Source organism: Callospermophilus lateralis, chromosome 5 (assembly GCF_048772815.1).
Source record: "Callospermophilus lateralis isolate mCalLat2 chromosome 5, mCalLat2.hap1, whole genome shotgun sequence".
Classification (NCBI taxonomy): Eukaryota; Metazoa; Chordata; class Mammalia; order Rodentia; family Sciuridae; genus Callospermophilus; species Callospermophilus lateralis.
Genome location: NC_135309.1, coordinates 102993979 through 103019874, shown reverse-complemented (window position 1 = coordinate 103019874; position 25896 = coordinate 102993979). Strand labels below are relative to the sequence as shown.

Genomic DNA, 25896 nt, shown 5'->3' with positions numbered 1-25896 from the left:
ATGGTCTCCTGCTCATAGAATATAACCAACAGGGGCTGGGGATGTGGCTCAAGTGGTAGTGCGCTCTCCTGGCATGTGTGCGGCCCGGGTTCGATCCTCAGCACCACGTACAAACAAAGATGTTGTGTCTGCTAAGTACTAAAAAAAAAATAAATGTTAAAAAATTCTCTCTCTCTCTCACTCTTTCTTTAAAAAAAAAAAAAGAATATAACCAACACACGAACACACTCATACACTGCTGGTGGAACTGCAAATTGGTGCAGCCAATCTGGAAAGCAGTATGGAAAGCTTGGAATGGAATCACCATTTCACCCAGCTATCCTACTCCTCTGTTTATACCCAAAGGACTCAAAAACAGCATTTTACAGGGACACAGCTACATCAATGTTTATAGCAGCACAATTCACAATAGCTAAACTGTGGAACCAACCTAGATGCCCTTCAATAGATGAATAGATAGGGAAACTGGTATATATACACAATGGAATATTACTCAGCATTAAAAGAGAATAAAATCATGGCATTTGTAGGTAAATGGATGGAGTTGGATAATATAATGCTAAGTGAAGTTAGCCAATCCCCCAAAACCAAAGGCAGAATGTTTTCTTTGATATGAGGATGCTGACTCATAATGACAATGGAAGAGGGGGAACATGGGAGGAATGGAGGAACTTTAGATAGGGCAAAGGGGAGGGAGGGGAAGGGAGGGGGGCACGTGGATAGGAAAGACAGTGGAATGAGTTAGACATCATTACCCTAATAACATGTATGAAGACACGAATGGTGTGAAAATACTTTGTGCACAACCAATGACTTGAAAAATTATGCTCTATATGTATAATATTCTGCCGTCATATAAAACAAATTAGAATAAATATATAATTTAATAAAAAAGAGCTGAGCATTGTTTCCTGCTGAAGTTCCCCACCCCCAAAAAATAGTTCATTTGTAAATTGATTGTTTAAAACTTGAAAACTAGGGCTTTAGCTCAGTGGTAGAGAGCTTGCCTAGCACATGTGAGGCAGTGGATTCAATCCTCAGCACTGCATAAAAAATAAAGAAATAAAAAAGAGTCATTCTTGTCCATCTATAACTAAAAATAATATATATGTGTGCATATATATATATATATATATATATATATATATATATTGTGTGTGTGTATATATATATTGAAATTCATTCTCCTAAAGTAACATTATAAGGTAGTGAGGTTCTAAAGATAATACACAAAAGTTTTATAAGTCATATTGTAATATATATGAATATATTAATATCTTTATCAATCTAATTTACAACATTTTTGAGATGCTGGATATCTTGAGGGGAGACAAAGGTGAATAATGATGGGTTCTGTCCTGAAACAGCTGGCAGTCTGGCAGGGCAGCTGGGTAGGAAACAGTAAATACTGTTAGTTGTATTCTCATTCCATCCTCCTTGCTAAGAGATCACTGATTTTGTAGTGTGGGGAGGCTGTATCACTCCCAGACCCTGCATCAGGACTGGTTAATTTAGACTCTGGGTAGGGGGTAAGGCCTGACATTAAAGAACCCCAAATGTGCATCTAGGGTTTAGACTGACCCTGAGTCAGTCACTGCAACCCTGTGTCCCCCGTTCTTAGCGTGCTTTGCAGGTAGGAGTGGCCATGCTCCCCAGTCTGGCCACTGAAATGTAGGAGGAGAGTCTGCTGCGAGAAGTAAGATTTGGGGCAAGTTTTGATTTCTGAATAAAAGGGAAATGTGTGCCTGACATTGTTCCCTTTCTCTCTTCTTCTCCCCGTGAACACAGATTTGATCTCTGGAGCAGTAGTAGCCCCCTTGAGGGAAACCTCAAGAGAAGCATAGAGTAAGAAAAACCTCAATTTGTTTTACTATCAGTTTTGGGTTTTCTGGGACCTTCAGGTGCAAAGTTCCTAATTACTAAAGGAGAGGAAATGAGAATAACAGTTGTAAGCCATAACAGTACTGGGAGATAAGAAGGAAGACTTGGTGAGAGAGGTACAATTTGGGATTTGGGTCAGATTTTGAGGAGTAGGTAGGGTTTAGACTGGAGGATATAGAGGAGGAATTATAGACAGGAAGAACAGCATTAGGAAGGGCACAGGAGTGGCAAAGTTTGGGTCTATCTGGGGAATTTTGAAGAGCTGAGGTAATATATATATAATAGGTAGGGAGGGCAAATGGTAAGCAGTAAGTGCACAAAGGTTGGTCGATGTCATCTGCAGAATGTCCTTAAGGCCAAGGTGGAGTTTGGCCTTAGTGCAGTGAGGACCATTTGGGTGAGACATTGATATCATCAAGGTGTAGTTTAGATAGCCTTTGTGACCACGTTTATGATAGTTTGTTAAGGGAGGGAGATCAGACTGAAAAGTCACCAATATAGGGTACTCCAACAGTCCCAAGTGAGAAAATACAGACCTGAACTAGATGTGGTTTTGAAAAAGCGAAAGAACAGAGCAGGGACTTGACACTTGTGGGAGAGGGCCTGAAGACCTTCCCCTGCCTTGTGAGGGACTATGCTGTCTTAGAATCTAGAGATGAGGTTTCTTCATGGCTCTCCCTCTGTCTGGAGCATATGTTTACCTTCATCCTGATTTTCAATTACCACCTCTTTAGACCTGTCAAGGCCATGCTCAAATCCCCTCTTAAAAGAATCTCCGTGTCCATCAAGAGGAAAATGGATAAACTGGTGCATTCATTCAATGGAGCACCATATTAAATGGAGACCAAGTCAATAAAATGGAGACCAAGTCTATGAATTCCCTAAGCACACAAAACCAGTTAAACCATGGAGACAACCTTGACTGTTTGATTTGCAAACATAAAGTAAACACAACTTGGGCTATTTCTTATAAATGTTTCTATTTTTAATTTAAAAAGTGAAACTTAAGTTCAACCAACCAAAAGCTGCCAACTGAATTATCGTTCTATAAGCATGGATTTCCCAATGGGATAGACTAAATAAGGTGATGATATACTTGCAACCCAGCAATTATTTTCTTTGCCTTGCTTCTGAGTTCATCGTATAGAAAGCCTTGCATTTCCCTGGTGGCAGAGTCCTGAACCACTTTTGGTTTGGAGATGCCTGATTCATGAATTGCTGTTTGTTCAAACTCTATGATATTTAATATGCCTTAGTTTATCTTTTAATACTACTCAGTAATAAAAAGGAACTAACCACTGATACATACTACCTGGCTAAAACAAATAAATTATGGTGAGTGAAATGAGCTAGATTAAAAGAGTATATCCTGTATGATTCTATTCATGTGAAGTTCAGGAATACACAAAACTAATCTATAATGACACAAAAACCAGAATAGTGATTGACTCTGGTGTCGGGGATGGCGATTGACTGGGAAAGGATATGAAGGAGTTTTTTGGAGTGACAGAGAGAAGTTTGGGTTACAGTGTTAAATATAGAACGCACCAGGTATGGCAGCACACACTTGTAATCCCAGCAGCTTGGGAAGCTGAGGCAGGAGGATCCCAGGTTCAAAGTCACTATCAGCAACAGCGAGGCACTAAGCAACTCAGTGAGACCCTGTCTCAAAGTAAAATACAAAATAGGGCTGGGGATATGGCTCAGTGGTTGAGTGCCACTGAGTTCAATCCTCCCCTACCCACCCCCCCCCCAAAAAAAAAAAAAAAAACCCAAGTAGAATGCTACGCTTAAGATCTGTATTTCACTACACAAATTTTACCAAACAAATAAACAAATACTGAGGTGTAGTTAATGATGTGCAAACTGAAGAATGAAACTTGAAGTATTACTTTGAAATACAACAAAATGCAAGATGGGCAGCTGGCTAAATATGTGGGAGCAGAGGTAGCAAGTATTAAAAATAGAATCTAGGTAGGGGATAGATGGGTGCTTACTGTACCATTCTTTCAACTTTTCTGGGTAATTAAAACAGTCCATAATAAAATGTTGGTGGAAAAATAGTACGTAGTTCAGGTTTTGCTAATTCACCTGTCAAGAGTAAAGACAGCTGGCAGCTTTGGGAATGCTAGGCAGCTCTAAGCCTTTGTCTTGCCATGAAACCAAGTCTTCTTCCCTTAGAAGAGGACCATGACCTCTTTCATGACTGAAAAGGGGTAGTTTCATTCAGAATCCCAATTTGGTTTTCCTCCAGTTTTTCCTGAGTTACAGCACTCTCAGGTTTAATAGACTAAATTCCATTCTGTTAGGGCTTGTCCTGAGTGTGTGTCCTGTGACTCATGGGGCACAGAATTAGAAAGCACCTCAAATTCACCTTCCAATAATTTAGTTTTTATGTACCTTGATTATTGACTACAAAATTATTCCAAGTATCACATACTGATGTGATTTTCTCTTTTTAGTTCCAGAAAGAAAGTGGTTTAAGAGAAATGTCAGTGTATTGTCTGAGAACATTTTGGTACACATGAGGTCTCCTGAGGGACAGAAAAAGCTGGGACATATGATTAAAAATGATCACTAATGTAATTTTCCTTTCCACATAAATAGCCCAACTTCATGTAGATTGGTTATAGCTTTTATCTCCTTTGTGAGTACTAATGTTTTCACTAGAATTTCTACTTCTATTCCAGGTACTCATTTAATTATGCATTTCTTCTTCTCCACAGCCAGAACATCCTTAATCACAGGGTTCAATCTTTCAGAGGTAATTATTTTTCTAAATCCTTTCAGCAGTTGGCCAACATTTCCCTCACAAAGTCATATTAGCTAATTAGGTCACATGCTTTGCAATTTTTTGTTTATTAACTATTAACAAATACATTTTGTTGAGACATCTATCACTGAGGTTGCTTACTATGTCTCTGACTTGCTGATACGAAATACTTCCTTATGCATTTTTTTACTATATATTTAAGAAGTCTTTAGTTTTTAATAGATCAGCAACATGTAAATCTAATCATTATTTTGCTTTTATCTTCTCCCATCTCTACATGTTAACTTATTACACTTTGCATGTTTTCTTTCTCTTAGAACTAGGAATAGAAACATTTTTTTTTTCTTCCCTTAGGCAGGGTGCAAAAGTTCTAAATCAGTGCTTCATAAATTTGAGCAGGATTCTGAATCAGGGGTACTTGTTTGAAAGGCAGATTTTGGGTCCTGTCCTTGATGCAGGTGTTGTGGGGAAAATTTTGAGAAACAGTGCTTGTAAGGAAGTGGGTGTTAACAATTATGAGTTCATAGAAACAAAACGTTCTAATCTGAATGTTAGAATATATGTCTTATTATTTACATTTTTGCCATATTTTTTTTTTTTTATATTTTAGTATAGTGCTACTCCATAAATCAACCAGGAAAAAGTGAGACTTGATTCTCTATGAAAGATGAACGAAGAAGGCACCATGCAGAAATCCTGACACCTAGAACTGTTCTCTGGGTTTCTGTGTGATCCATGGCTAATTCATATGTTTTCCTTTCTACATTTTTAAGCTGACCATGGAGATATACTGCCGTCAAAGTTTCCTTGAAATTTTAAGTGGGGTGTACAAGAAATAACAGAAGCCCAGCTTTCATGAATTAGCGCATTTTTATTAGGAAAAAATTGTTTTTACTAAAGAAATACTTGAACATGGGTTAGTAAAATCAAAGGGTTCTAAAGTCTTAAAATTAATGATTGCCTAATCACCTCCCCCCATCAACCTCATGTTGGTTCTTTTTTTAAAAATATTTTTTAGTTGTAGATGGATACAGTCTTTATTTACTTATTTTTAAGTGGTGCTAAGGATCGAATCATGTGTGAGGCATACCACGCTCTACCACTGAGCCACAACGCAGCCCGCTTCTGTCTTTTTTTACCCTTAGTTGCTCTATCCAGGGGTGCTCTTCATTCTCTTGGCTTTCTGGTAAGTACCTTCATGTTTTTATTTTTCCAAATTAAAAAATTTCTCCCAGTTTTGAAGCAAATGCATGTATTCATACATGTAAGTATTAAATCCTCTTGAAACTTATGAAAATCTCAGTTCTCCAGAGTAGCAGAGTTTAATTTTCAGCCATTTTTTTCTCAAATAATTATTTTTTAATTGTATATAGTGGGAGAAGATAAAAGTAAATAATGATTAGATTTACATGTTGCTGATCTATTAAAAACTTAAGACTTCTTAAATATATAATATTCATTTCCTATTATTTCACACACTATATACAATTTCCTGATGATAGATGAGGACTTAGTTCTTCTCTTTTCCTCTAATATTGTTCCCAAATAGTGGTCAGATTTGAGGTGGGGCAGCTATCACATCGTTACAACTATGTACTTACCACTCATTGTTGAGAACATTTTGTTTATACTTCCTTTCTTGTACTTTTTCCCCTTGAATTAATGATTGCCTAATCACCTCCCCCTATCAACCTCATGTTTACATTTGCTTTATCTTCAATGAACTTACTTCTTTCCAAATGTCCCACATTTTTCAATAAGCTATTATTTTTACTGTTTGTTTTCTAAGCAAGCTACACAGTTGTAAAATTGCCTGTGTTGGATTATATTTATTGCTAATAAATATTATTTATTTGAAATTTATTTTATTGATGAACATAAAGGGCCCAGTTTGTTATCTTAAATAAGTCTTCGTGAAAATATGCAGTTGCCCACAATCCTAATCACAGTAGATGCACCTAAGCCAGAAAATAACACTTGTCAAACTCTCATTCTGTCAACTGTTTGAATCGTACTTTCTTCTTAGAAATATTAATATTAGAAAATCTATTACACAAAATTATTTCATTCACTAAACAACCTCTGACATTGTTCTGATAGTATCTCATTCTTTTTAACTGTTGCAGAATTAAAAATAAATAAAACTTATAGACACATTAGTTATTCATTTCTTTATTGATTGACATTTGGGCTCTTTCCAAGTTTACAAGAGAATGCTACAACAAATATTCTGGAGTCAGTCTCTTTGCTCAGGATTGAGTTCTAGATGTGGAAGATCTGGGTCCAAATCCAGAATCTTCTGAATTTGAATTGATATTGCTAACTTGCACTTTAAATGGTGGTATAAGCTTACAAGGCAGAAAATGCCATTTCTTTTGCATACCTAGTTTTCTAAATCGTTGCTAACATGATAGCTCAGACAGGTTTTACAGTGCATTTTGTAAGGTTTAGTTTCTAACTTACTAATTTTGGTATCTAGCAATATCCATTCTCAATTATCTCTTAGAATTTTTAATTGCTGCTATTATACTTGTTATTACATTTTCTTTTGCAAAGAGCAGCCCATCAATGTAGTATCTCCTGGAATCTCATTGAAGATCAAAAACAAATTTTAAAGGTCTCAGACTCTTCCTTTTGGTAATCTCCTACTTGCTTCTTTATTGTCCATATTTGAGTTCTTAATTTACTCATTCCCTAAGTGAACACAATGTTTATTTAGAAGTAGAATGTGAAAAAGAAAAAAAAAAAAGAAAATTCATAGTTTTTACCTTGATCTAATTTTCTTTAAAAAAAAAAAAAATGAGTTCTAGCACTTCTGTTTATAATCCATTTCTGCCCTTTGGACTTATCTATCTAGCTCCTATCTCTAAGGACCCTGGTGCCAACTCATGCTGTAAGTTGATTGCAGCTGTCTTGCAGATAGGTAGGCAGGTGTTAGGTACTCAGTCCAGACTTTGGGGGAGAGCCAATGAAGGAAACTTATAGCAAGAAAGAGCAAGAAATGCTTCCTAAATGGTATTTAATATGACCTAGGAAGACTGATGGAGAATATAACATACTGCTTAGAAATCATTAACCATAGATCTAAAGTCCACACAAGTCTTTTTATTCTAATGTAAAAATACAGAATTTTTTAGAGGGAGGGATAACATGAAATAAATCAGAAAACATCTTCACATTAATCAGTCTTTTCATATACTTCAAATTTGTACTTAATGCCTTTCTCCTCCTGGACCTCAGAAAGAACACCTGGGTATCTGTAAAAGAAAAAGATGTATAATTAATCCCTCAAAAACATAGCTTCCCTGAATCTCAACCAAAAGGCATCAACAGTGATAAAGCAAGGTAAGATTTTTCTTCTTGTAAGTAAGCCACTGTTAAGGTAGACGAATATCAGGCAAATACAATACTTATGCAAATAATAAGAAAAAAAACCCTACAAAACTATGTATATAAATTTAGAAAATGAAAGCTGTGATTTCTCCTCCTTTTCTTCTGATTCCTAATTCTTTCCTCAAAAACTAACCACCATAGCAGTTCCCTAGTATATTTCTATTCGGTCATCAAGGGAATATGAAAATTCCTAAGAATTCTTTGTAAGTTTTACAGCTGATAAAAAATTTCTTATGTAAGCAAGAGAAAATCAAATATAATCTATAGTTGTTTAAAGCAAAAACCGAAGTCATGTGTCTGGCATGGTGACAGATTCCTGTTTACTCAAGAGACGTGCATCATAAGGCTCTAATTCTGCAATGTATGGCACACTGCAATTTCTTGGCTAGAATCAGGATGAATTCAATCTTTCCTCTTCCCTCTCACTTGACTCTTTACTCCCTTTAGTTTCCCATTCAAAACCCAGGATGTAACCCAATCAATAAATGGGCTAAGGAACTGAAGAGATACTTCACAGAAGAACTACAACTGATCAAACATGAAAAGATGTTCAACATCTCTAGTGATTACAGAAATGCAAATCAAAACTACTCTAAGATTCCTTCTCACTCCAGTCAGAATGGCAATCATCAAGAATACAAGCAACAGTAAGTGTTGGTGATGATGTGGGAAAAAGGCACACTCATACATTGCTGGTGGGACTGCAAATTGGTGCAACCACTATGGAAAGCAGTCTGAAGATTCCTCAGAAAACTTAGAATGGAACCACTGTCTGACCCAGCTATCCCACTCCTTGGTTTATACCCAAAGGACTTAAAAACAGCTTATACTACAGTGGCATAACCACATCAATGTTTACAGCAGCTCAACTCACAATAGCTAAACTATGGAACCAACCTAAATGCCCTTCAACAGATGAATGGATAAAGAAAATGTGGTACATACACATAATGGACTATTACTCAGCTTTAAAGAAGAATGCAATTATGGCATTTGCAGGTAAATGGATGGAGCTAGATGATATCATGCTAAGCGAAATAAACCAAAACCAAAAAACCAAAGATGGAATGTCTTCTCTGATAAGCAGATGCTAATCCACAATGGGGTGGGGGGTAGTGGGGTGGGGTGGGGTGAGAGAATGAAGGAAATTTGGATTGTGCAGAGGGGAGGAGGTGTGGTATAGGAAGGATGGTGGAATGAGACGGACATTATTACCCTACATACATGTATGATTACACTACTGGTGTGACTCTACACCATGTTCAGCCAGAGGAAGGAGAGGTTGTGCTCCATTTGTGTACAATGTGTCAAAATGCATCCTACAGTTATGTATAACTAATTTGAACAACAACAACAAAAAAGTCTCCTAAAAGCATCTCCCAGTCAATACTTAACAATCCTCACTCTAATTATTCTTTATCTGGAGGGTAACCCAACCCAACCCACACTTATAATGATAATAATTCACTTTTGTTAATGATAATAAATTCACTTTTGTTTGCTTGAGGAGAGGGAAAGCCTATTATCCCTCCCCCTCAACACATACACTTCTTTTTTTACAACTTAATAACTTGTCAAGTAAAAAAAGTACTGGTAACAATGCAAAACAAAAACAAAAACAAAAAACTCCAGGTTGTCAGCTGAAGACTGCTCTGACCATTCTGCCTCCTATCAACATTTTTATGTCACTCTAGATCTTGGTGTGCTTTCTCAGTGTCCTGGAGGCTGTACCCATTTGCTCCAGTGGGGGTCAGCAGCAGCTGTTTAACATTCACTCTGTGAGTGGCCCTGGATTTGCTGTGTGACCCTATCTCCAGGCCTGACTGGCATAAAAAGGCTTCATTATGGTAAAGAATTCTCATTATGGTAAAGAATTCAGCACTACGCCTGACCCAGTAAGTTTTCCACAAATGCTACCCATTACTACTGGTTTATTTTGTCCCCTAACTATTAGACAAGGGTGATACAGGAAAACTTTTTCTCTCATAATATACATGAACATTGCTCAGTAAAAATAAGCATTAATTTTTGTTAGCTATGTTTTTATTTAGCAACCATTTCCTTAGCTATTGCTGTCCCACTATTTTAGTAGTAGCCTTTTTTTTTTTGAACAAATGATTTTTTACTAGGCCAATTTAAACCATAATTTTAGTTTCCTTGAAATGAGTCATGAAGAGTAACATTTACATATTTTTTTTCATGTGTAAAATTCTCAGAAGTGTCAAGACTGTCAGTTAATAAGATAAAAACAAAGCAGTAAGAAGTTCTTTCTAAAATCATGAATAATAACACTTAAAATGACCATGCTTTTGGCTGAATATGATCAGTAGCCATGGTATTAATGTAAATCTTCTCTGTGAAAATAAAATTTATTTCTGTTTGTTTCATTTTTCTTTCTCTAATATCTACACATTCAGTCTATTTTAATAACAGTTATAATTACATTTCCTAATCATCATTCCAAACTTTTTAAAGAGCAAACTGTCTGAGATCCACACTTGGATGCTGAGTTCAAGTCTGACAGGATTTGGAAATACCACCTATTTGTTAGGAACCACCCACCCAGAGACTCCCCCTTTAGCACCTTCAGGCACTGAGAAAGCCAATAAGTAAGAATCAATATCAGATCTAAACTGACAAAGCGCCACAAGAATAACCCAGAGACGATTTGATGGAAGGTTTAAGAGGTAAACAGAGTTTCTGAAACAGTTTCCCGTAAAAAACAAATTGCAGCTAAAATAAAACCAGGAAGCACAGGTGTTGGAGGGAAGGGATATAAAAATACTATGGACAAATATGCCAGGAACTTGGACAGTCAGGAAGTAGTGGGGTCAGAAGAGGAGACATCAGTTCACCTGAAATCTACTTCCACCCATACGGTTTTCCTGTGTCAGCTCTGGAGCCAATTACCACTTCTGTTATGGTTTGGACATGGTTTGTCCCTGAAGGGTTCAAGTGTTGGTCCTTAGTGAGGTAATACTGGGAGGTGTCTTTATGGACCTTTAACTGAGGGCAGGGGGACAGGGACTACATGACAACGATGACGACCCTTGGTGGGAAGAACTCAGATTAATTAGAAGTATGCCCATGGAAGGGACTGTAGGACTCTACTCTCTTTCTGGCTTCTTATTTTGAGATGCGATCTCTTCTTCCCAAGTGTGCCCCTGCCCTTAGGTTCTCACCAGTACTGAGCTGATGCCAGCAGCATGCCTTTGAACCTCCATAACTGTGAGCCAAATAAACCTTTTTTTCTAAAGTTAGCCTGCCTCAGGTATTTCATTATAGTAATGAAAACAGACAATTATAGACTCTAAAGGCCTGTTTTGGTCTTTATCTTTGACTAGGTGGTCACATGGAAGGTTTTTTAAGTGGACAGCAAATTCTGTTTGGAGCTCATTAAACAGAAAACTGCTGATTTAAAACACTTGGGCCTGCTGGTTTGGTTGTCATGTGACAGTCTGAGAGAAAAATTTCTTCCAAGATGAATGAGGACAGAGCTTGAGAGGACAGGCTGGCATAGTGTGATTGAAAGAGTAATTGCACAGAAAATGACCTATGGGAAAAAAGGCAGCCACAAAGTAAAACCATCTTATTTTGTTAATATTAACTTCTGCTCTTCGGTGTCTACCATTTGTGGCTTTATCTATTTTCTAATTTTATTCTCTTTTCATCTCATAGTAGTTCTCGCTGTCATTTTTATTTCATTATACTATTGCTTTCTTTTTTTTTTTTAAACCAAAAAGTATGGTGTTAATAAAAGACTGTGTTTGAACTGAAACCTATACAAACACAAGAAAATGGGGGTCCAAACTAAGGGGTTACTGTGGGAAAAGGGGAAAAGGGAAGGGGGTAAAAAGTGATCAAAGCTCACTTTTGGAGAGTAGGGAACGATAAGTTCTCTAATGTAGACAGATTTGGAGAGAAAGTTCTAGAATTGAGCATGGTTATAGACTTTAGGGACAAAGTACATTTACTTTGCAGGTTTCCTTTTTCTCTTCTCCTTGTTTTCCCCTTTAGGAATTCCCTCTACCCCATGTTAATGGGGCTGTTGTGATGTTAGTACAGGCCCAAAAGTACAGAGGACCATCACAACCTGCAGTGGAAGAGTTTCCTTCAAAGACTCTTCTGAAAAACAACAGAAAAATGAACACTTTCCAGCTCATTTTGTGAGGTCAGTGTTATCCTGATACCAAATCCAGATGAAGACATAACAAACAAACAAGCTCAATATCCCTTTTGATTACAAATGTAAAATTCTCAACAAAATTCTAGCAAATTGAATCTAGCAACATATAAAAAGGGTTATACACAATTACCAAGTGAAGTTTATCCCAGAAATGCAAGATTACCATGAAAATCAGTCAATGTAATATAGTGTATTGATGGTATATTAAATTATTAATTAGCAAAAGACAAAGAACACATGATCACCTTAATAGACTTAGAAAGTTATGTGGCAAAATCCAACACCCCTTCATGAAAAAAATACTAGATGAACCAGAAATAGAAGGAATCTTCCTCAGTCAGATAAAGGACATGTGTAACAACTCAAAGCTACTATACTTTATTGAGGAAGACTAAATCATTACCCTCTAAGACATCTGATCTTTTCATCTTCCAGACAACATCACACTGAAGTTCTAGTCAGGCAATTAAGCAAGAAATAAAAAAAAAAAATCTAGACTAGAAATTAAACTATCTCTATTTGCAAATGACATTATACCTTATAAATAAAATCCTAAGAAATCTACTAACAATTAGAACTATTGAGTTCAGCAAGGTTGTAGGATATCAGATTAATAAACTCAAATCACTTGTATTTCTAAACACTAGCAACAAACAGGAAATAAAATGAAAAATAAAAGAATTAAACACTAATAAAGAAGTACAAGACATACAACCAAAATTTTACTGACAGAAATTAAAGAGGACCTAAGTGAGTAGAAAGACATCACAGGCTCAAAGTCTGGAAGACTTAATATTGAAATGGCAATACTCTCCAGAGTAACCTACAGATGACACCTATCAAAATCACAACTTGCTTTTTGGCAGAAACTGACAAACTGATCATAAAATTCGTATGGAAATGCAAGGGGCCCAGAAGAGCTAAACCAATCTTGGGAAAAAAAAGCAAAGTTGGAAAAACTACACTTCCTGATTTCACAAGTTAATAATGAAGACCTTGTGGTACTGGCATGAAGATATACATACATATCAGTGGAGCAGAACTGGGAGTTCAGGAAAACATCCTCATATTTATAGTCACTTGAGATTGTGTTGATGGTTGCACAACCTTGTAAATATACTAACACTAGTGAATTAAACACTAGTATAATGAATGCTATGATATATGCAGGACATTTCAGTAAAGATGCTACATTTTTTTTCTTTAAATCTGGAGAGGCAGAATGGTATTTGTTTTAAATTGTCAAGGGTTCCAGTTTTGGAAAGTGTTCTGATTAAGAGCAGTAAGACTTGGAATGATGGAAAGGTATTTAAATGAAACTGATTCACACAGTTGTTAGCAGCAAAGAGAAAGGTAAGAAATGAAGAAAAGTTGAGCTCAATATTCACATAATGTGACATTCAGCAATTAAAGCAGAAGAGAAAATATGTAAGGTATGACAAAGTTAAACAATTGATATTTACATAAATTTATATAAAATTTCCAAATGTTAGTCACCTTTGGAGCCTAAGCAAAAGCCTGTATTTCAGCTGCTTAGAGTTCTTATACTTTTCAGTTTTCTTTAGAGTTAAGAGCTCAAGAAAAATCATTCACTTCATTTGATCCAAGGCTATTACTCCATAGAGTAATAGACTATTATTCTAAAGTTTGGCCATCCATTTATTGACTTTGCTCTGAAGGTTCATTTAGGGGCCATTTCAAAAACAAACTCACACTCAAGGGATAATTACTAGATACAACTGAGAATATCTGAAAGAATGCTCTAAAAGCTGGTCTAAAAGGGTTGATATAATTAATCTTTTTCTCTGTATAGAATATGGCTGAAATGTGCTTTTAAACTAAAAATGTTGTGAGCTTTCTAGATTTAGCAGCCTCATGCTGGAGTCACAACTGCACAGGAAAGCAAGTATAACTTCTCTCCATCTCCACCATCGCTACCACCTTTATCTGAGTCCCCTCAACCTTCATCTGAATTACTAACTGGTCTCCTTGCTTCACTCTTGTCCCCCTGAAGTCCATTCCCATAAAGCAGCTAGAACATTGTCACTCTCCTTTCAGACTCTCTAAACCTGCACCCAGTTTGACCCTTGTTGGCCTCCCCCTTGCTCCCACTGGCCACAGTGGCTGTCAGACTCAGGGAAGAGGACAACCTCATTTCTGCCTCAGCCTCTGAACTAGCTACTTCTGGTTCCTGGAATTCTCTTCTTGCTATTACATGGCTGGCTTCTTCACATTTAGATCTCACCATAGATGTCATTCTTCTGAGAGGACTTCTCAGACTACTCCATGTCTATCACATTCCAATGTTTTAGTTCTCTACCCAACCCTTCTTTTGATGACTGTCACTTGTCACTCCCCCTGACTAGAAAGTGTATCTCCAGGGGGTCAGCAATATTATCAGGCCTAGTCAATACTATTTCCCCAGTGCCTAGGACATGTCTGACTCTCCTAGGGTGAATTGAATACATTAATTCTAGATTTTATTGACATCATTAAAACCTGAACATTTCCAAGTATACTGAAGATGTCTAAAGATTCCTAACTTTATCTATATACAAAACACATTCCTACCCTGAACTCAATCTGAAAGAAGAAAATGTTCTTTCCTATAATTCTTACATAGAAAGTCCAAAAGCGCTTTAATAAGAACTTTATACTTACTCTGGAAGAAGTTTATATTTCTCCAAATCAATTTCTGGGAAAAATGTGTCACTTTCAAATTCCTGCATAATCCTTGTCACAAACAGTTTAATATGGCCTGGTTGAATCATGGCTTCCTTTGAAACAAAACAAAAAAGGCATCACTTTCCTTAATCTATATCATAAGATATAGACACTCTAAGATTTTTGTTTGTTTTAGTTACGAAAGAAATGCCTTATACTAGGCCTTAAGGACTTGTTTATTACTGCCAAAGTATACTACATAAATACCCTATTCTTAAATCTGGGATCCTCTAAAATGTGCCTTAGTTACCTGAAGAATGGAACTAATCATAATCGATAATTATTATATTCTGGTCTCTAGTTTGCTTATGAGAAATACTTTTTAATTTAAGAATTCAGTTTGGTTGTTTTCCTTTGGCTGCTCTTTTAAGAGTTAATCTGGGGCTAGAGTTGTGGCTCTGTGGTAGAGCGCTTGTCTAGCATGTGTGAGGCACTGGGTTTGATTTTCAGCACCACCTGAAAATAAATAACAATCCATCAACAACTAATAAAATATTGAAAAAAAAAAAAGAGTTAATCTGAATGTGTAAGGCCCAGGGCCACCAAATATAAATAAATAAATAAATAAATAAATAAATAAATAAGGGACATTAATCCAAAGTTATCAAGTTACTTTCCAAAGAAAAACTTACATATGTATATCCATACAAGATAGTACAGTTTCATGTGATCTTGACTACTGAACACCAAGGGCCTACTCAGTATACTCATGTAAAATTTAATATTGCTTTCTTTCCTCAATACAGTAATTTAACATGTCTCTTGTTGCTAACAACTATAGCCTTTTTTGTTAAATGATTTTTCTAACTATTATCTACAGTTCTATTGACAGTTTCTACGGAAAGGATTGCTCTCAAACAAATATCTTAAAAATTTTAATAAACAGTATGAATCCTTTACAGACCCAACAAAGCAATAACGCTTTTTGTGTATTTTGCTTTGCAGTAATAATGATTCTCAAACATGTATAGATTAAAAGAAAAAATATTTTTATATGCATACATACATATGTAAAATTCCAGGTGTTTGTTATTCTTAAAGTTCCAAATAAGGGAACTGAACACATTTTATTTTGAAAACTTACATTTATATTAAACCACTGTTATATTTGCTACAACCAAATAAATATTCTTTTTTTTGTGTGTGTGTGTTGCTAGGGATTGAATCCAGGGCCTCATGCATGCTAGGTAGGCATTCTACCACTGAGCTACATTCCCAGCCCCTAGCAATTGTTACTATACAAAAACAAAACAAAACAAACAAACAACAACAAAAGAAACAAACCAAAAATCAAACAAACAAAAAAACCAGACAAACTGAGCGGGACACTGAACAAATTTTATTTTGAATACTTACATTTGCATTAAACCATTGTTATCTTTGCTACAACCAAATAAATATTCTATTCTTTTTTTGTGTGGTGCTAGGGATTGAACCCAGGGCCTCATGCATGTTAGGTAGGCATTCTACCAGTGAGCTACATTCCTAGCTCCTAGAAATTCTTACTGTACAAAAAACAAAAAACAAAAAAACAAAACAAACAAATAAACAAACAAACAAAACCCAGAACAACTGAGCGGGACTAACCAATCACAGCAGCATTTTAAGTTCTATATCAAAGTTGATGGTGTGAGGCAAACTTTCTATGAATAGTCAGGCAGTAAACACTTTAGGGTTTGAGGGTCATACGGTTTCTTACTTTTATAGGCAGAAGCAGCCACAGATGACACTAAACAAACAAGTGGGGCTGTGTTCCAATGAAACTTTATTTACATGGTACTTGGAAGATCAGCCTGAATGACCGATGAGCAGCTGTGATGAGAGGCACGTGAATAACGCAAATTACCTGAAAGCTTTATTTCCTTATACAAAAGTCATTTTATATACATGCTTTTAAGTACTTAGTGCTTATTAAAAAGTACATTTTCAAGTGATATGATTTGAGTCACTCAAAATGTGATACATAATAAATAATGAACTTGTTTTCTAGAAGAAATTCATACATGGATGGAAAGATTAAAGAAGAAATATGTTCATTTCCCCTTATTACAATGGGGAAAAAAATAAGAGATTGTGGAATCAGGAACATAAGAAACTGAGAGTTTTTATAATCCCTTCTAAGATCCTGGAATAACTTTTCTTTCTCAAATAATTTCAGTGTATATTTTACCCTAAACCCCAAAAGGTAGGGACTGATTTTTCTTTTCCCTCTAAATGTTACCCTTTCAATAGTGCCTTTTTTTTTTTGGGGGGGGGGTTGTACCAGGGATTGAACTCAGGGGCACTCATCAACATTCTCAGTCCTTTTTATTTAGAGATTTAGAGACAGGGTCTCACTGAGGTGCTTAGTGCCTTGCTGTTGATGAGGCTGGCTTTGAACTTAATATCCTCTTGCCTCAGCACTGTACCCAGGTCAAGAGCCAAAGAATTCTATTTAGTATCCTCAATTTTTTTTTTTTTTTTTTTTTTTTTAAAGCTGGAAGTCAATTTGTATCAGGAAAAAGAATTCTTCTTTAACACACTATTTACCCTTTTGATCTGAAATCATGAAACCCTTCTCTTATGTCCTTACATTAAATGAAAATTATTGAGGAAAAGCTTTCTGCTTTTAACAAATTCATATACATCTAGTTAGTATACATCAACTAGACCCCTACTCTTTTCTCAGTGAGATTTTCATCCTGTAAGAGAAGGTATATAACAGCTTATTTAGGGTATGGGGATGGGGGTGGAGGTAGAAACTAGTACAGTGCAAATGCAAATCTTGGGGAGACATTTAGAATGGTTCTTAAGCTGTAAATATTAACTAGTATTTTGAATTGAAAATAAAGTGGTATGTGGGGAGATGTTGTTTAAGGGACACAAAATTTAAGTTAGATAGGAAGAATAAGGTCTATCATGCAACGTGATGACTATAGTTATTAACAACCTTATATTGTACTCTTGAAAATGGCTCAAGAATGATTTTAAGTGTTCTCACCATAAAAAGAGAGGCAATACTCGTATAGACAAAACATTTTACTTTTACATTTTTATTTAGCTTACGTTGCAGGGACAAAATCAAATAATTCAGAAAGACAAAATATCTAACTTTTTTAGAGATAATGTACTGTTTCTTATGCTTATGGCTTAATGTTTCCTCCCAACCTCCCTTTAAATGTCAAAAGAACTAAAAGAAAGTAGGGAACATTTCTTTTTATTTGTAGATAACTCTACTTACCTTATAAACAGAACTGCCTCCTACTATCCAAATCATGTCTATTTTACTTGCTAATTCTGGCTGCTCAGTAAGTTTTAAGGCATCGGTCAGACTTTTGGCAAGAAAATGAGCTCCTTGTGGAAGTTCTCTAAAAGTAAAAGAATTACATACAATTTTTGTAAAACCCATCCACATTAATCAAATTATATGAATAGGAAGCAGTGATTATAAAACCAAAATCATTATAAATATGAATCCTTTAAAAAAAATATGGCCTACAATCAATACCTACCTACCTTTGTACATCTAGGGTCCATATGTCAATCAAAATCACATGTGATATAAAGTCACAACAGTAGTCTCTAAAGTAGTGGCATAAAGAATTGTGAGGGGACATTAGAAAACTTTCTGGGGGTTATCTTTTCTGTAGCTTTGATAGGGGCTGGGTTACACAGGTATACACATTTATCAAAACTTTAATAAATGTACATTTAAGACTTGTCACCTCATTGTAATATTTACCTTGAAAAAAAAAACCATAGAGAAATACTGAATTCTAGTTAATTATATGTATGAAGAATAGAAGGCTGCAATTAATTTTGACATGCAAATATGAACAAGACAAACTGAACAGATGGATATGTGATAAAGTTAACACAAAAAAATGTTATTCGTAGAATCTAAGCGGTGGTATATAGCTATTAAAGTTCTTTGTGTATGTTTGAAAATTTTCATAATAAAATATTGGAAAGAGAATGTTTGAATGTAGAAAAGTTTGCAGCAATATTCAAACTGCTAATACCTTTGGGGAGTGGAAAAAAAACTCTACTGTTCCAAACAAACAGAAATGGGTGAACTATTTGAAAATCAGCTTTTTGCTACTTATATAATTAAAAACCCAAAAGGGAAAAAGTTCAATAATTTTACCGTTTATGTGAACTAACAATCTCTCTCAACCTCCAAACCAATTATTGTTTTGGCAGGGAGGAGGGGGTCTAATTCCCTTTATAAATGAGGAAACACGCAGAACTAGGCTTTCATAGTAATTAGATACGGAACAAAAATTACAATTCAATGTCAAGGTCTTAGGCTGGTGCTTTAAAAAGATTACATAACTGCCTTTGAACTAGAGGTTATAACAATGATTAATCAAGAACTAATGGGGATTATTCATTCTCTTGGTTGCATCCTCCCTCTCCTCCTGAAATTTATTTTGCTTTTTCACTCTTTGTCATCTGGTAAAGGAATTAGGATAGAGCAAAGAATATACTTTGACTCAGGCTAGAAAAAGAAATGGAGACCAGGGTGAAGTTAAATGAACTATCTCTTAAGGAATCAGGGCAGTCATAAGGGCTGAGTTGGACTAGGCTGTTCAGGGAGGAAACTTAGAAGACAAAAATTTGGAATTGGAGAAGATAGTCTAGTTAATAAAGTACAGGATGACTGAAATAGTCATGGTGGTTTTAGTAAGTAAAGATGCTGAAGTAAGGATGGATAATAAAGATGGAGTAGAATGGAAATTGGTGATACAGGAACTGACATGAGGAAAAACTGAAAGAAGCATTCTTTTTTTATTTGTGGTACTAGAGACTGAACTCAGGGGCACTTTACCATTGAGCTACCTTCCTGAAACTTCCTAAAATTCTTTATTTTGAGACAGGGTCTCCCTAAATTGCCCAGATTGGCCTTGAATTTGTGATGCTCCTGCTTAGTCTCTTGAGTCACTGGGATTACAGGTGTGTGCCACCATGCTCATACAGAAAGCAGTATCCTTAAAGTGGGTGTATAATAGCAATATGACTTCCAAGGTGTTAAAAATGGTTGGTGTGGACCTCAAAGAAAGGGGTGATAATTTTGTGAAGATTTCATTGCCCTTTGTAGTGAGTCTGCAAAAGCAAAAACCTGATTAAGGATTGGTTTCAGATTTAAGTTTTAGCAAAGGCTGGAGGAAATGCTTCTGCAAAATGTTGCTAAAACATTAGTTTAGAAATGTTTCACAGGAAACCCTAGACCCTTAGATGGCTAAAAAAGAACAGGCAAAAAGTCCAGCTAATGTTTTGAGTTTGTTAGTCCCTTTGCAGCACACATTGTAGAAAAGAACAGTGAATAACACATAGTAAACATTTTATATCATGCCTTGTTTTAGTGCTAATTTCCTGCCTATAATCTTTCTTCAAACCAATCCAGATTGGATTTTCCAAGAAGGGAGAGCTGGTATGTAACAGTACATGTATTCTGTGTCAAGACCCGTGTGGGTATTCTTGGTATCTTGTTTCTGACCAAGAGTTTTGTGATGATGAAATAATATGATGCACACAGTAGGCATTCCACTTAATATAAATACTAATCTTACGTAGGTATTATTCCTTTTTACAGGTGAGATTAAAGATGAGGGGTTAAGTAACCAATGATCACACAGCTAGGAATTGGTGGGCGTGGTAGCTGAACTCCAGCAGCCTAACATTACAACAGATATTTAATGGGTGACCAGGGGCTTTAAGTGCCTGAGATACCAGGCCTGAGACATTGGGATGCTGGGGCTTAGATTAGGCAACCCCCCTACCCCATGTCCTCTGGCATCAAGCAGCTTTATCTGATTACTCCAGGCTGCTATAGAGACCTTATCCCTTCCCACTGTGCTTGATGTGAAAGATAAGTGCATGGCAGATCAAATTCTGGCCTGCTATCTTTGGGGACTGCTGGGATACTACTTAATAACAAAAGCCTCAGGCTAGAATGGTGTCTTATTGAGAAATAATGTTCAACTTGAGACCATTTATACTCAGCCTTTAAAAATTTGATTTCCAACAATTACCAACTGTTTCAAGTATGATCTATCCTCATGTGACCACTACAGATATTTATAGAAATTTATTTTCTGTAAATAATTAAATGGGGAAAAAAACAGTTTGCAAACTTTTCCCAAGTGGGATTATTCTCTTTCTATAAGTAACTTGTGGAGCATTCCTTTTGAAGAGTTCTGAATCCCTACTATGCTATATCTGTGTTAGATACTGCGACAAGAGATTTCAAAAACAAAACAGTAGTCCTGGCACCCAAAAGATCATGATGGTAGTCAAAAGAATATCTTAGCAGTGGCCATAACATATGAAAAAGACACACAATGAAGATGCGCAGAGGATACTTCAGGACTCCAGAAACAGTACATCATCTGGGTTGGGGTGAAGAGGGAACAATGACTCTTTAGCTGGGTGTCAAAGAAGATAAAGACGTGCAAAAGCACAGAGATGACAGACTACCCACAGATACTATTGATAGTTACAGTGCAGTTGTTTAACACAAGAAAGCTGTGACAAAGTTGAGGGTAGAAGAATGTAATCTGTGGTGAGGATTAAAATGCCAATGGATGGGGAAATAATACAAGGTCCTGAGGTCAGAGAAAAATAGAATTTAGAAAAAAGTGGGAGTTGAGGAAAATAGTAATTTAGATAGGATGAGATTTTTGTCTCACAATCAAGGAAAAAAAGAAAAAGTGTTATATTAAAATGAAAATGAGGGGATGGGGTTGTGGCTCAATGGTAGAGTGCTTGCCTGGCACATGTGAGGCACTGGATTTGATCCTCAGCACCAAAGAGAGAAAGAAAAAAAAATTATTAAAAAAAAAAAAAAAAGAAGAAAAGAAAATGAGATCATGAATGTGTTCATTGTGATTTTGTTCATGTAAATTTACAAGGTGTGGGGGTAGGAACTGACATGTAAGGTATCTTGTGAGCAGAAACTTTATATATAAAATTTCAGTGAACCTTCAAAAACTGTCATTATTAATCCACTTAGTATGTAAAGAAGTTTAGGTTTAGCAAACTTTTAGGTTTAACCTGCTGAAGGCCCCAAAGTTACTAGGTACCAGGGTAGACTTAAGAAGCAAGGTCTGTCAGTGTTTGCTATGCTAAATTTATGAGTTGGAGAGATAGGCTTTAAGAAGCAGAGAGTGTTTTAATCACTAGAAAAGATATGAGAGTGAGATGAAAAATATATATACATGATATAAAATTTAGATAACTTTCATGGATTGAAGATGATTTACAACATCTTAAATCATGGAAGATATTTTGGATTTTTTAGAGATGGTGTCAAGAAGCATTGTAGTAAAAATTCTTTACTTAATTTTTGGTACCAAATACTTTAAAAACCTGCTTTGTATGATATAAATCACATACCACACAATTCACCCTTTTAAAGTATAAAAATTGGTGATTTTCAGTATATTTAGAGTTGTGTAACTACCACTATTTCACAACAAAAAGAGACCTATTAGTAATCACCCTCTCCATCCTTGGTTCTCTTAAAAAGTCACAATTTGTCCAGAAAGCTTTGGAAAAACACTTTCTCCCATCCCTTATTAACTAAATAGTTACCACAAATAAGTATGTTTGGCACTGAATTGAGGTTACTTAGAGGATTCAATTTCTTTCTGTACTGGGGAAGAGGTTAAAAAAAAATTAAGTACCTTTAAAAACTTGCACAAAAAATAGTGGTTTCTGATTGTTAAACTCTGCCCTTTCGTGCAGGACCCACCAGGTTCTCAGTATATGTGTGGAACTGGCTAACAAGCAGGGAGACAGGAGAACAACAACAAAACCCTAGTAAAATATTTTACTAACTGGCATTACTGTTTCTCTGGTATGCTTGATAATAAAGACTTCAAATTTTCTCAGCCCTAAAAAAAGTGAAATACACCAAAAAATGTTATATATACATACGTAAAAAGCAGCTAAACCCAATTACATACACCGCAGGGGGAATCATAAAAAAAAAAATTAGACTCATCATTTAAGGAGAAATCCTGGCTCAACTGAACATCCTCCCCACTGAGATTTCTTTGTTTATTTTAGTTGAAGATAGTCATAAATAAACTTGAATAGTATTCATGTTATTAAAAGTCTCTGGGATTGGCAATATACTCTGTGAATTTGGTTTCTATGAAGAAAAGATATCATCAGAATATCCTAGCAACCAGGAGAAGGAATAGCATAAAGACCAAGGCAGATGGCAGGACACACATCAGTGTATTTCCCATCACCTCGAGGCAATCAATGCAATCCTGGTAAATCTAGTTTTTTACCTACGACATTCTAGGACAGATGTGGCAGAAAATCTCTATGAGCCTGAATCTGTAAGCCTATAGCTGTGCAACTTTTTTCTTTCCCAGGGCATATTAACTTGGGTAGGCCATAGTTACTGGTTATTAAAAGAGTATTCAAAGTGGTGCTGCCAAGGTATTTTGTAGATGTGATAACATCTGTAATTAGTTGACTTTAATCTGGGTAGGCCTGATTCATCAATTCAAAGGCCTTAAGAACAGAGCTGAAGTTTCCAAGAAGAAGAAATTTTACCTGTGTTGCCTTAGCCCTGGCTAGAGAATTTCAGCCCAATGGCCTGCTCCAAAGAGTTTTGGTCTCACATACAACTGTGAAAGCCAATTCCTTGCAATAAGACTGATATAAAGTGCCTGTATCCATAGTGACTCAGAAGGTTGAGGTAGGAGGATCACAAGTTCAAGGCCAGCCTTGGCGACATAGTGAGACCCTATTTCAAAATTTAAAAAATAAATAAAAAAATAAATAAAGTCAGGTACAGTGGTGCATGCCTGTAATCCTATGATCTGGGAGGCTGAGGCAGGAGAATTGCTAAGCCCAAGGCCATTCTCGATAACTTAGCAAGACACTGCCTCAAAAAAAAAAAAAAAAAAAAAAAATTCCATATAGATAACTATCCTCTGGTTGAACCCTAACTGATACATGCAGGAGAGGAATATTATGACCATTATGACCACTGTTGTAAAGCAAGTAGTACCTTATGATACTGCACTCTTTTTGGTAACTACATTATTAGTTTAAGGAAGAATGCTCAACATGCTGATCCCAAACTTTCCCTGAAGTTTACTTTGCATTACCCCTCCACCAAAGCAAAACCATGAGGTATGGAAAATTATTTTAGTAGGTTAGGACCAATGCCACTATCAACAAAAAGAAACAAAATAGAAATCAGGATATACTACATGTGGTGTAAATGGCATGGAAGCCACCAGAGATGACTTCATGGGTTGTTTTATCAATAATTCCACACCCTGCTTTTCGCCTTGGCATTTCTGGCATCAGGAACTATCTACTCCATTGTTAGCAGAAACCAACTAGACATGCTCCCTTCTCTAGACAATCCCTAGAGCCATTTCCAATGCTTTAAAATATTTTACCTTCAGACACGGGGTAATGAACACAAGTGCAGTGATATTTGGGTAATCCAGTTAACTAGGAATAGCAGGGCATAAGATTATAACCACTTTTCATCCATCCTAAAATTCACATCTTCTTATGTTTGTGTTAAGTCAACTGAAGAGACAGGATAATTGCTTAATTTTGGCAAATCCCCAAACTTGGATATTGTGATTTTATGTGAAACTAGGAAAAAGTTATTGATTACATTGTATAACTGATATTTAAGTTTATTGAAGGTTCAAGGGAACTTGCAAATCTATTACTATAGTGAGATTTAATGTTTAATATAACATTTCAAGGTGTGAAAATCCATTAGTCACTTAAGGAGCAGAATAAGTTGCCATGTGGTGTAACAATTTATTCATTTTCTGTAATTACCTTTGTGATATTAGGTAGCTTCACTAATAGCTACTTTTATACTATTTCATCTTGTCATATACTGGTATGCACTTTAATAAATGGAACATGACTTTCCTGTGGTGACTTTATGTTATAGTACTTACTTGAGTTCTCTACTGAGAACTATATTAATTCTGTCCTTTAAAGGTCGATTCTTTTCAGGAATAGAGAACCAGGTCTTCCTACCCATAATCACCAGATTCTGTTTACCTATAAAATCACATGAAAAGGATAAATATATTTTGGGACTATACATATATTTTTAATCATATACATGTAGATATTTGTCATAGTGACATCTAGTGGATTTGCTTTAAAAATATTAAAACTTAAAACAGCTTTACCAAAATTTACATTTATCTTTCCTAGTAATTATTTTCCCCTTGGACTTTACCCAACTTATATCCAATATTTAATTATAATCAATTGCAACTATGTATAATGTAGTAAAGACGAAAGATTTTGGCTTGAAGTGTTCTAATCCAATGCATTCTATCATTATTAACCAGGCATCAATCAGAGTACTCCTCCGTCTTACTTTCCTTGGCTATGAAATAGGGATAAGAATAGTGCCTACCTCTACAATTGTTGGGGGGATTAGAATTAGAACAATATTCAGTATATGAGTAGTTATCATTGTTGGATATAATCACACTATTCATATTTGGGTACTTTGTAGATTTCCATCATCATAATTAAAAAAACAGTTCCTTAATAGTTTCCTCAATTTATCTTAAAACAGGTTAAGTTGAACTCTTGCCTTTTCAGCATTATACTTCCACAGATAATGCTTTTGTAAAAATCTGATATATATAGATTCCATTTTTGACTTCTCAGGAGGAAAAAAAAAACCTTGAGTCAAGACATTTGAATGAAAGAAACATTAATATTATCAGATCATACTTAAGGATTCTTGAGAGGGATTTGTGTCCCTTGAGCTTTCCGCTCTTGCCATCTTGCCTCTACCAGCGACATAATAGCCAAATCCAAGAGCCTTATATCTTTTACTAATGTTATGCAGCATCTGCTCCCTCTGACTTTCCTTATTTATTCTGCCATTCCTCTTCCTATACCCATAAATACACGTTTCTTAGGTTTTAAGCAG

General features: G+C 35.8%; 1 protein-coding gene across 2 annotated transcripts in view; it reads right to left on the bottom strand.

Annotated features, from left to right (window-relative positions):
- Positions 1 to 7744: 7744 nt before the first annotated feature.
- Positions 7745 to 25896, bottom strand: part of Dhfr (dihydrofolate reductase) — a 216281-nt gene continuing 198129 nt past the window's right edge. For both annotated transcript variants that reach the window (XM_076857072.2, XM_076857071.2), the window contains 4 exons: positions 24896 to 25001; positions 18178 to 18304; positions 14895 to 15010; positions 7745 to 7911 (listed from right to left, as the gene is read on the bottom strand). In XM_076857072.2, the coding sequence (XP_076713187.1) occupies positions 7833 to 7911; positions 14895 to 15010; positions 18178 to 18304; positions 24896 to 25001 (428 nt within the window). In that variant the 3' untranslated portion in view covers positions 7745 to 7832. The remainder of the gene's footprint in view (positions 7912 to 14894; positions 15011 to 18177; positions 18305 to 24895; positions 25002 to 25896) is intronic.